This window comes from Pterocles gutturalis, unplaced genomic scaffold, assembly GCF_000699245.1.
Source record: "Pterocles gutturalis isolate BGI_N339 unplaced genomic scaffold, ASM69924v1 scaffold24500, whole genome shotgun sequence".
NCBI classification, from domain to species: domain Eukaryota; kingdom Metazoa; phylum Chordata; class Aves; order Pterocliformes; family Pteroclidae; genus Pterocles; species Pterocles gutturalis.
Genome location: NW_010146634.1, coordinates 4,150 through 16,307, shown reverse-complemented (window position 1 = coordinate 16,307; position 12,158 = coordinate 4,150). Strand labels below are relative to the sequence as shown.

At 34.2% G+C, this 12,158-nt stretch overlaps 1 protein-coding gene across 2 annotated transcripts in view; it reads right to left on the bottom strand.

The window, feature by feature from the left end:
• Nucleotides 1-11,795, bottom strand: part of SCFD1 (sec1 family domain containing 1) — a 46,602-nt gene extending 34,807 nt beyond the window's left edge. The window contains exons 1-9 of one of the 2 annotated variants that reach the window (XM_010085822.1): nt 11,728-11,795; nt 10,768-10,856; nt 9,672-9,762; nt 8,738-8,860; nt 7,424-7,511; nt 5,209-5,298; nt 3,908-3,963; nt 2,843-2,928; nt 963-1,062 (exon numbers count right to left, since the gene is read on the bottom strand). In XM_010085822.1, the coding sequence (XP_010084124.1) occupies nt 963-1,062; nt 2,843-2,928; nt 3,908-3,963; nt 5,209-5,298; nt 7,424-7,511; nt 8,738-8,860; nt 9,672-9,762; nt 10,768-10,856; nt 11,728-11,784 (780 nt within the window). In that variant the 5' untranslated portion in view covers nt 11,785-11,795. The remainder of the gene's footprint in view (nt 1-962; nt 1,063-2,842; nt 2,929-3,907; nt 3,964-5,208; nt 5,299-7,423; nt 7,512-8,737; nt 8,861-9,671; nt 9,763-10,767; nt 10,857-11,727) is intronic. The other variant, XM_010085824.1, reaches the window with a different exon arrangement.
• Between the last annotated feature and the right edge of the window lie 363 nt (nt 11,796-12,158).

Below are 12,158 nucleotides of genomic sequence, written 5' to 3'. Positions count from 1 at the left end.
GCAAAAAATTCTTTATTTGTAAAAAGCACCCTTAAGCTTAAGAGGAAGGGACTTTTAAAAAGGAATGAATTACCTAAAATCGAATTTTAAAGTGTCCTAAACCATCCCATCAGTGCTAAAATATTTCTGTCGTAGCAATCCAGCTTTCTGGACAACACTTGTAGGTATGACTACAGTTCACAACCAACTTTGTGAATGTGCATAATTACCATATATATTTCTCTAACAGTCTCAATAGTAAAACCAAAATATTTCTCAAAGCTAGATGTTGAAATGATTTGCATGTCTAACTCTACAGTACAAAAAAGCCTTCAGATAGTAATTATTCTTACTCATATTATCCTCTATTATTTAGTCAAGAACAATATACAAAAAGCATAAATCTTTGGTAAATAGTATTTGCTTTGAGCCGAGCACATTTCTACTACTGGTTTTATAAAATAAACTTGAGAAATTCAAAGTGGTTTAAGGCTATCTGAATTTAAAATAAAACATATTTTTAAAAATCTATTTTAGATTCGTCTCAGCAGGGTCACATACCACTTGGTATCTCTCTATTGAACACCTGCACCACCTCGTGGAGAAAAACAGAACTAGGTATTTTTAGAAATTCAAACTAATACTAAAACCTGTTTTAAAACTTATTGAAAGCATTTATTTTTCAAAACTGAATTGCACTTAATGGAGTTTGGAGTTTAAATAACATAAAAGATCACGAACTACTGAAGAAAAAGCTAAGACTGCTGAATTACCTATCTTTTGACAAAATCAAGATTTCAACTTTTTAACCATTTCAGATGTTACTGCTAAATAAACTTTCTAGAGAAAATCCTCCAATTTCTATTTAACTAAACAACTTCCAAATAAAACAGACAATGGATTAAGAGAGAATCTGGTATTAAATTTAATAACAAACTGAGTGGAAAAAATAGTTTTGGTAACAAAATCAGATTTATTCTTACCAGAACATCATGCACTAAAGCTTGGTATGTCCAAGTATGATGTAGAGGAGTTGCTAAATCTATGTTTCTGTCAACAAGGACTAATAGGGGCCTTTGGAAGCTGAAAAGATGACACTGTATTAGTACTTCTTTAAACATGTTTAGAACATCCCAGTAACATCTTGAGTGATATCAGCCACCTTCTACATGACATTTCAAGTTAAAAGCCAAACTGCCTACTGCAGAGTTCCTCCAGCCTTCCCCAAACTATCTGAGGCTGATCGCTGCCATAAATTTCATGAATCACTTGTCTTAGTAATGATAAAGAGATGACTTTATTTAGTATTAAGTGAAACTACCAATGCATAAATATTGAGCAGAAGTCAAAACACTAAACAGTAACTAGTCTTTTAGGTATTAACTAATGTCTCTTTATGTGGATACACATCTGAGTTCCAAACAACTGTTTGAGTGCATAATATTCAACCTTAATCCCCATTATGAACCTCAAATATAAAATCTCTCTCTCAGGGGTTTTTAGTTTCATTTTTCTCTTTCCTTGTAGATGAAGTCCACAAAGAAAAAATTATGAACTTCTGAGATGCATTGTGGTAATTACATTGATACTTAATTTTGTGGAAAAAGAACGCAGACATATCTAAATGTCTTGGGTTACAATTAAACAAAAAATTTATAGAATATAGGAAGGCTGTGAATTGACACAACATTATTGCAACCATTTCCCTTAAGCACATTAACCCTACAGCAAATGTAATGGCTAAACTACTGTGTATTTGAACGGAGTAAAAGCATGTTAATTCCATGCTCTGGACTTCCTTGCAGTAAGTATTTTCATGTAGATATATTATCACAAGAGCCTTAGTAGTATGAAGCCACTTACCTGCTTAAAAGTTCCCCTGTTTCCCTCTCCTTGCATTTTGATTTTCTGAGGGTAATGATGCTATACTATTAAGAAAACAAGCCACTCCTCTGAAGGAAGAACAGCGGTTACAATTCAGTTCCCATGACAATGAGGGACCTGGTATTTTGCAGCTATTCTCTCTCCTAATACCTTTCAATCTCAGAATTTGAGATAAAAATATGATGGCTATTTTTAATCCAGTTAGATCATAACTGTTTCCTTCAGCTACAGTCTTCCCAATACCTCTCCTCACCTTTTCACATACAGTGTAAACTCCTGTAGTACATTTTCCTAAGGCATCCTGTGGAGTATTTATCGATTTGGGGCAACAGTATACAGGGGAGGCTACTGAGAACACATTATCAGATGCATACAAGCATCCACAATGGCTTTTTTCACCCCTCTTTCCACTCAAAGGATTTAAAAGGTCATAACTTAACAGTCCTTAACTATGTTAATTATCCTTAACATAGTCCTTAATTATCCAGGTGGTAGTCCTTAAGCAGTCCTCCTCTGGTAGATATAGAGATCAGCTGAGAAACATGTGCTTTTGGCATAACTACAACCAATAACAGTGCTCACAAGTGAGAAAAATGGGTATTTCTTTCTTTTTGATGGACTAAAGGTTGCCAACAGGTATGGTGAGACATCCAACCTCATATTGTGGTCCTGTAATCTGAGTGTGTTTGCAGGAGCTTGGTTCTTGCTGGGTTTAGAGGGTTAAAAAAACTACCTGGTTTGTCAAATAATTTTTGTCTCACTGTCCTAGGACTGCACACTTACTAGCTATAAAAGTTTTCAGACCGGTTATGCTAGGAGATTGGAAAACTCCCTGAAGAGTATATAAATTCTTTTAATACAGAATTCGAACCATATCCTTGTAAATATAGTTTTCAGGGCAGTGGTGACTTATCCTAATGAGGTATTTCATACAACTGAAATACAAAAAATAAAAATACAGTTATTACAAACACCATACCTGAACTGGCCAGCTCCAAGTGTATCACCTGTAAAAAGACTGTTTCTGGCATCTCTTAGATTCTCTCTGAGCTTCTTATCTAATTTCTGAGAGGGGAAAAAGACAAAACATCTTTTAACAAACTGATAGTTTCCCAGTCTATTCACATGATCAACATTTAAAAATTTATTGTTCTGTTTTTATAGTCTATAAATGCCTTAGCTGCAGGAAGTCTAGGTCCACTGCACATGGGAAGAAAGAAATCTCTTCCTTCTATTTTCTCCCTCCAGCATTTTTATCTGTACCCAGGACTTCAAAGAAGATGTTTCCTCTATGTCCACTAATCTCCTCCCAGGCAATACCCTCTCCCCAAACACGCGAATAGAAAATACCAGTAGGAGGCACCAAGAGTGAACCACAGCACAAGCAGCAAAGTGGTCTGTCAGACACTGCCACACAAAGTGTTTCACAAAAATGAGATTACCCATAATCCAAATGCATGCACACTGAATGCTTGGGTTTAATCAGTGTCAGTATTAAAGCTTCACTGACAAAGATGTGAGGAAGATGGAAGAAATGAAGCACAGGGACTCCTAATGAAGACAGTGCTGTAGAGATTTTTCATTGTGATTTAGTTTGGTAATTTCATCCCTACTTGATGATCAAGTTCAATGTCAGTTTAGTAAAAATGTCTTGCACTTATGCGGTTTCCATAAGTAGATAAAAATGTCTTACTAAGACACACAGAAAAACCCAGGCCAGACAGCCACTTTTTAAACTGTGTAGATATAGTTTAATGGTTGTAATGATAACGTCTGTCAGAAAATCTTGATACATTCTAGATTAGAAATGATTATTCATGTTTAAGTTTCTCATCAGCTGATTCCATAATATTACAATTTCTATAGATCAGTTCCATAGAACTGAAATCAGAAAGGAAAACTGGTGTATCTCCTTTCCAGTTTTACTTCCTTCATAAAGAAAAGGATGCAATGACACTACATCTCTGCCTAATATTGAGAAAAGTAAACAAGCTGTTAGGAAAGCTTTAAAACAATAATAATTGTTTAGAAATTAGTATCTTACCACTGCCACCATTTCAGCTGCAGTTCCTCTTGAGCATCTGATTATAGGAATAGCTCCTAATAAAAGATACATTTACTTCTACTTGCATCATAATTTTCAGATTACAAGTTAGTGTACTTTTCATAAAACAAAGTTTAGTAACGTTCTGAGATGAAATTTTTCAAGTGGACAATACAAACTTATATTAAGTTTGTCTCACAGTCTCTACGAAACAAAAAAATATTATATAGAAATATTAAATAAAGTTTTACAAAAGTGAATACCTCATACAGGAACGTATGAGAAGTATAGTGTACACTAGAAAACTAATGTACTGTGGAGTGGACAAACTTTATCATATAGAAGCAATAAAAGTTAGTTTCAAAAGGTTAGAAGTCCACTGAAAACAATAATAAAAAAATTATAAAATAATAACACAAAATACAATAATAAAATAATAAAAAATCCCAATAATTAAAAATAATAAGTACTATAATACCACCACCACCACAATATATCAGTTATAACTCCCTGAAGGGCAATGTTATTTTCAAAAGCACATTTTCCACGGGCTTCCAGGTTTCAAAATTGTTACCTACTGTTTCTCACTAATCTATATAAATATTAAAATTACAGTACCAGAGAGTTTAAGTGACTGACTAAAAGAGATTTAATTTGTATCATGCTAACACCTGAAAGAACTCAATAGGTCCAAGGGAATCTCTCTTGAACAGACTGCCCCATCCATAATGATCCCCAGCTGCCCCTGTAGGAATGCTATCTCAGACTGACTGATTTCAGTGAGAACTTAGATTAAATGTTATCATTATGAAAAAAGTATGGGCTAAGCATCAAGAAAACTCACAATAAAATACTAATAAAAAAATTATCTTCCTTTCCTTGAGTTATTTCAGTTAGATCTTTGCAGGGTTTGTGTGAGTTTTGGTTTTTTTCTTCTTTTTGTGTGGTTTTTTTTTAAGAGCTACAAATCAAAACTCAAAGCACTACTGATCATCATTGAAAACTAGGACTTTGTAAAAACAGTGAATCCAGACCTTTGCATTTCAGTATTCTCCCATCAATACTGAAGACTAAGACTCAAGTCTCATGTACGACAGCCTTTATTATCTTTTGCAGTGATGTACAGCAATAATTTGAGCAAGATCCTTAACACACCCTATGAGCTATTAAGATTTCTGTCACAGATCTAATTCTGCCTTTAATTTGCTATATGAAATCACTAAACTTCTAGGTGTATCACTGAATATAAACCTTTTCTAAAAGGAAAACATACGGAAAAATGCTATAATCTGAAAACTTACCAAGTGTTACAAAAAAACAGAAGAGACTATCAACAATAGTGTCCATTATAGTTTCCATTTCTGTGTCTGTTATATCTGGTCGGTTAATGGCTAAAACAGGGTGGAAAAGAGTTAAGAACAGAGTTAAAGAAGTTTATACCACTTTAATACTGAGAAAGCGATCCTCCTCTTAACAGCTTTTTTTGCAGAAGAGATCAAATTATGAAACGCCCCTCTTAGCACATCCATTAGCTCCCCCCCTGCTTTTTTTTTTTTTTTTGAGTAAAAAATTTGGAGAACTTAATTATTGCTCACTGTATAAGGTCAAACACTACCCAATCTTTTCCAATTATCTCTGACAATGCATACTGTAACTTCTGAATTGTCTTAGTATTGCATTATTAAAAACCTTCTAGAAAACCATGTTACAGAACAGAAATGGCCATCCACATGGAAACCATTTTTCAGACATAAAATCCTCAAGAATTCCTTGTGTAATTTAAAGAGAATTGCAGTACGCAGCTACCTATATTTAAAGATTCTAAATCCCATCTCTTGTAATGGAGATTTCTTTTCTTTTTTTTTTCCTTTTTTTTTTTTTTTTGTTTGTTTTATAATAAATATACTATCAGTCTCTATGTTAGGGATAATTCCCAAGTTCTAAAACATTTCACATTACAGATAGAAAGACTTCCCTCACATATTCAGGTCAGAACAAGAAATGTGTAGCAACATTTCTATTAAATAACTAACACTGACAAGAGGATAATAGCCAACGGGAAACATCAAACTTAATCTTATCGTAGGTCTCAAGTCAAGCACTACCTCAGGACTCACGCCCTAAATCCCATCTTCCTTTGTTTTATTTTACCTTTAAAAATTTCTCACACAATTGCCTGTCTTATGCTCCTTCTTCAAAAACAAACAAAGCTCTGAACATTAATAAGCCTTCCATCCCAAATTTACGCATGGCCAGCCATGTCCTCTAAGAACTTTAGAGAGATGGATGATATTAACAGTCTCTATGAGCAGCTATACTTATTAAGTCAAACTTTTTACTAGGCTGCTGGGATGACAGCAGCAATAGAAGTGCCCCCCTCAGTATTTTTTTTATTCTGAGTTCAAGTTTCCGAAATACTAGCACCAAGAAAGGCAGACTGTTCCCAATATCTCTATTTTTGTGTAATGACTAAGCTTTGGAATTAACTGGGTCTATCATTCTGGAGTTATCTCCAAATAACAGTTTCCCAGTTTACAGGCAGGAGATAATCTTATTTTTACGCCCTTGCCTTTCTCAATTTTAAAATTTAATTCCCTCCTTATTATTATGTTTCAGGTCCTCACTTATGATGTTCCAGTAATCTGCACACTGTCAGTGCCTTCTAATTTTGTGTAACATGCACATTTTATGAGCACATTGCTTTTTTTTGTACCACAGCAATCAACACAAATATTCAATATTACTGCTGAAGTCAACCTTTGAGAAACTGCATTAATAACCTTTCAGTAAAATGTTCTATCAGGTTTTCTATATATTCTTCTCTCTGCACTGTAACAAGCTTATGGCGGATGCATCTATTGCAGAAAAGTAAGCTTAGGTCTCCTACATTTTCTTGTTTTACAAAATCGATCCAGATTTGGTAAAGAAACACTCAAATAGCATCTCCCCTTGTGCACCCCCACATATTTTCCTGTCTTGAGTAAGAAAAGCAGGTATTGTCTGGTCACTGTCTAGAAGATACAAGAAACTCTACCAGTTAAAGTCATCCTTCTTGCTTTGCATCCCTTAGAGTAACTTTCCAACTAACCATTCACACAGAAACAAAACACTTAATTCCTTAAGAACTGAAGAAGGGGTTATGACTAAATAGCGGTGCCTGAACACAGCAGCCACCCACAGTATCTGTCTACATGTGGAAAGAGTAAGAATTTTTTCCTATATTATTCTGAGTATAAAAAGCCCTGCTATCTATATATGCCTATACCCCAGTTTTGCTTTACTAGATTTGTTATTTAAAAATGCATAATTATTTCTCAGTATTACAACAGCCATGTAGTAAAGTTACTGAAATTAATATCTAAGAACTGCTTCCTTCATGACTTTAAACTACACAGATTATCCTGAATTCTGAGCAGATCAAAGCAAAATAAAGTCATTGCTTGGTATTAGATACAACTTCAAAGTAAATTTCAACTTTAGATATTCTGGTATAATTTTTATACAAATTTTACTTACCACGATATGAAACAAGTTCTTTGTTTTGGTTACACAACACAAACATGTCATCTTCTAAAGTAATAAAATTAAGATATTGGTCAAAAACCTAGAAATCAAAGGACAATGGTCAGAACAGTCCAGAGTGAAGCATAAAAAAACCTTTCTGTGATTTATTCCTACTTCTTTTTGAACCTTTTACAGAACTACCTAATAAAAGAAAGAAATGGAACATATAACATATGAATTAAAAAGCCTGTGCAAGGATTGAGTGATAACACAAAATATCAGAGCATCTGAAAAGTGCTAAAAGAAAACAGTCCAACTACAAGTATTTCTGTACAAATAAAAAATTTCTACAAATATTTAGTAGCCCATCATCACTGAAAAAACACATATGGAGAACATTATAATACTATAGGTTTATTTTTTATTAATATGAAGGACTACAACACAAACAATGCTGAGCTCTCAGGCAGGAGAGAGGAAAGAGGGCAATATCTACATAACGAGAGATTATAGTTCATTAATTCTGATTTTTCTGTAACATACCTGTACATTAAGGGAAAAAAAAAAATAAACCTCTCTATAGAATAAACTCTTAATGGGACATCACAACAGAAAAACAGATTTAAGAAAGCTAGTTCACAGTGCTACACCAGTTTATTTTGACCTAAGGCTTAAACAATACTAGTAGTTTTCATTTCACAACAGTTTTTCTCTCATGCCAGCAGTACTCCCTAACAGGAGTGAGAAAAATTGAATGCATGTAAGTATATATGCAAATAATTAGTTAATAATTTGCACGTTTGGCTACAGGCATTCAACAAAATTAAGAGGGTACGTACCTGACACCTGCCTTTAAATTATGAAGGTGTAGGAGTGTACTCAATAACAGCGCAGATGTATGAAACACCCACCTTTACAGTCCACTACCTATTTAAAACGACAAATGCACTCATACTGCACTTTTCATGTATTTAGGAGCTAAAAATCCCATGCCATTATATATGCACTGGATGCACTAACTGAGATGATGAGATTGGACATACTCTGAAACCACAAGATTTCCCCTTATCATTTAGCACAAAGGTCTTGCAGGACTTGGACTTCTGACTAAGCTGAAGTACAGTACTAAGCTGCATTACTGAGATTAATGTAGCTTCCCTTTTTTTCCCCCGTAAATCTATGCCTGACATTGAATCTAGCTAAACATTTATTTAATTAATGATTCATTCAGAAAAGCTGTGTATGGCACTGAAGTGGCCATGTAAGAATGAAATAACACCTGTAAAGGTGGTAACTTTAACATCAGAGACTGGGGGATTTTCTTACCTTAGCCACTTGAGTTACTGCATTAGCACCTATGGCAGCATTTGCAATATCTTCCAGTTTACTTCTTGAAATGGCAGAAATAAAGTTTAAATAATAAGATTCATAAAGCTGGTTTCGAAGATCCTAAAAGGAAGGAAAACCACAACCTTTTTCCTGAATAAGTACTAATACATTTCTGACTAATTAAAAAACATTGATACTTTTACTCTGTGATGTTACAATTATCTGTAGACAAACTAAATTTTCAGAAATGCTTAGCTGTTCATACAGCCCTGTATGCAGTGTTTTGACAACATGACTAGATAAAAGCAACCACACAGAGAAGTGCCAAAAGCAGGAAATGAAATTTAAGCTATCAGACAGCAACTACTATTCCACACCTTGCCACTGACCAAAAATACCCTTTGCTCTTTTTTCTCCCTTTGGTGAACACTCCTCATAGAGAATTTGAAAAACTGAGGTTAGCCTAGTTCAACCCTCCCACTCAAAGCAGAGTCAAATAGAGCAGGTGTGGCTGAGGATTGTGTCCAGTCAAGTTTTGAACATCTCCAAGGATGGAGACTCTACAAACTCTCCAGACAATCTGTTCGAGCATTCGGCCACCCTCATTAAAATAGCTTTTTCTTATATTTAAATGAAATTGCCTGTATTTTGGGTTGTGCCCACTGCCTCTTGTCTTTTCACTCCCCAAACTCTGTCTCCAAAACAGAGGAGACACATTTACCCTTCTGCTTTCTGGGAAATTGAAGTTTTGCATGTAAACATTTTGGGTAATATTTTACTGACAAACATGTGCTAATATATAAAAAGTGCAAGCAAGGGTGTTCAGACATGCACAAGGACTAGATGTAGAACAGTTACACCCCGGTGAGCACAGGACACTTCACACACTCTGTTTTGTCCACTCATTTGAAACATTAAGCATGCAAGTTACCTGGCACATTCTGTCAATATTTTCTTCTGTTGGCATTACAAAGTAAACAGCTGGAACATCTGGAATAGCATCTCGATCTGAATGCAAAAGCCTGAAAGGAAGATAAAATACATCTCTAACGTGTTCCTCCTCTGATTTGTGTAAAATTATAAAAGAAGTTATTTATTTGTAAAGACACATTTAATTCCCTACAATTTCTCACTATATTTAGCTAGGTTTTTAGCAAGAACAAGATATGAAAAAATAGCAAAAATCATATTTGTATAATTTTTGGCTGAATATATTAATAGATGTCTCTGAAGTTTATTCAAAGCTTGAGAAAAGGCTTCACAAATCTTCAAAAGTGGATTAATCCGTTCAGCGGAAGGTAAAATACCACATCCATAAAGTTCATATGCCCATTAAATTGTTGACATGATAACAAAAAACCTGCATATATCATACTATTAAACTTGCCTTTTCTGCTTGCAGGCAAGATGCTTACGTGTTTCTCTCACATTTCTGCTGACATGTCGATATGTTAAACTGTGTTTATATTTCTAGCCTTCACTTAGTTAATAAAATTTTGAAAAAAATAAATGTATCTTCAAAGTTTCTCCATGACTATTACCATAGCTAAGGAATGACAATGAACTAATAAATGCAATCTGGAGAAAGAGAAATGGGAAATCTCTTAAAATAGTACTTAAAGATTCCTTATGTTGGATAAGAGACAAATAAATTCTACGTGTAAAAAGACAGGCACAGAACATGCACAGTCCCATGACACGGTTTGTGCCAAAATAATTTTACCATATATGAATACAGAGGGATTTGTACAAACAGGTTCCAAAAAACACCTATTGGATAATTTTTATTTTTGAACTGGGGTGTCCTGAACTTAGTAAGAAATCCTGCTAAACAGTGTTTGGACTTACCTCTCCACTCCCTGATTCTGAATAATACCATTTGATTTTAGGAACAAGTCAGGGTATATTCTTTATTTTAGTAGTTATTTAGTGAACAATTTTCAATGTTTTGTTCATGATTTTGGGGAATATTAAATAAAGTTCTTTTCAGAAAAAAAAAACCAACACCATTTTTGAAAAGTACCTACAGATGCAAAGTGATCCCCATATCTCTCAGCTCTTTCACTGACAGCAAAGGTGAGATTATATCTTGGCCAAATCTGTCATAAATGAGAACCTGAAATAGATACACATCTTCTTACAAAGTGCTGTAAAAATGGATACTGTAGAATACAGGATACAGTGGATACAGGAATTCAGGCTTAAGGAACTACTACACTAACCTGAAAAGTGCTAAACATTTACCAATTTATAGTAAATCATGAATTTGTTATGGACTTCCATTTGTGCTTACTAATAAACAAATTGGGAAAAAAAAAGAACTAAAAGAAGCTCAATTATAAAGCAGAAAAAATCATGACTTCCATCTCCTGAAAAATGTCAAACAGGAATCTGCACTCAGAAATTTGTTATTGTAAGTGCAGAATTTCTTTGACTGCATTTGGGAGGAAAAAAAGGGAGAAGCAGAGAGGAAAGAAAGGAACTAGTTAAAAAAGACAACAGAATAGATGAAGAGACAATATATACTTTGTACTAGCAAAAACTTCTCACAAATTACAAGTTACTCACTTTTTAAAGCTAATAAAGGTAGCTTGATCTCAGCTTGTTCTAAATTTAAGGCTATCAATAGTTCTTCCCTTTCTATGGGGTTCTTTCTGACTCTCTGAGTTCACCTGTAAGGTATCATGCAAGTTTCTGCCAACAGGTATCAGAAGGACCTAAGCATATTTAAAAAATGTCCTCCTCAGTCACTCACTAAAATATTGCCTAAAGAATCAGTTAGTCATTGGGTCTTCAAGCAGACAATATCTCAAATATGTATTTTTCTCAGCAATTCTGATACTGAATTCTGTATATTCATAACACAGGAAAAAATATTTTGTACAAGTTAAATACATAGAGAAGATACTTGAGTTAGTTAAAATTTGAAAATCTTAACTTTTTTGAACACTATAAAATTCTCCTATTCCTGTTCAAATAGTTCTTACCTTCCACACTGGCTCTCCTGTGCTGTTTTTAACAGGAGGAACATTGAAGTTCAACATACGTTTCAAAGCCACTGGAAAATAAAACAGAATAATGCTTTACTGTCTTTACACTTCAACAACAGAGATTAAACACATTAGCAGGATTTTATTATGCATTTTGTTTGAGAGGAAAACCATCACAAAATATAAATGCAACAAGTCGCATTTTCATTATTTTTACGCAGCTTTGACTGACTAGTGGCACACATCAGCTAGAATTTATGGGCTCTGGAAGACACTGCAAAAGAAAAGAAACAAGTCCCAAAACATGACGAAAGAATCTCCCTCCTCAGTTATACGGGCTATATTCTGTTGCAGTTTGCCTTAAAAATAATTTCAGTATCTTCCTGAAAGTGCATTCTGTACAGTAGGAGCTCGTTTGCTTTGTTCCC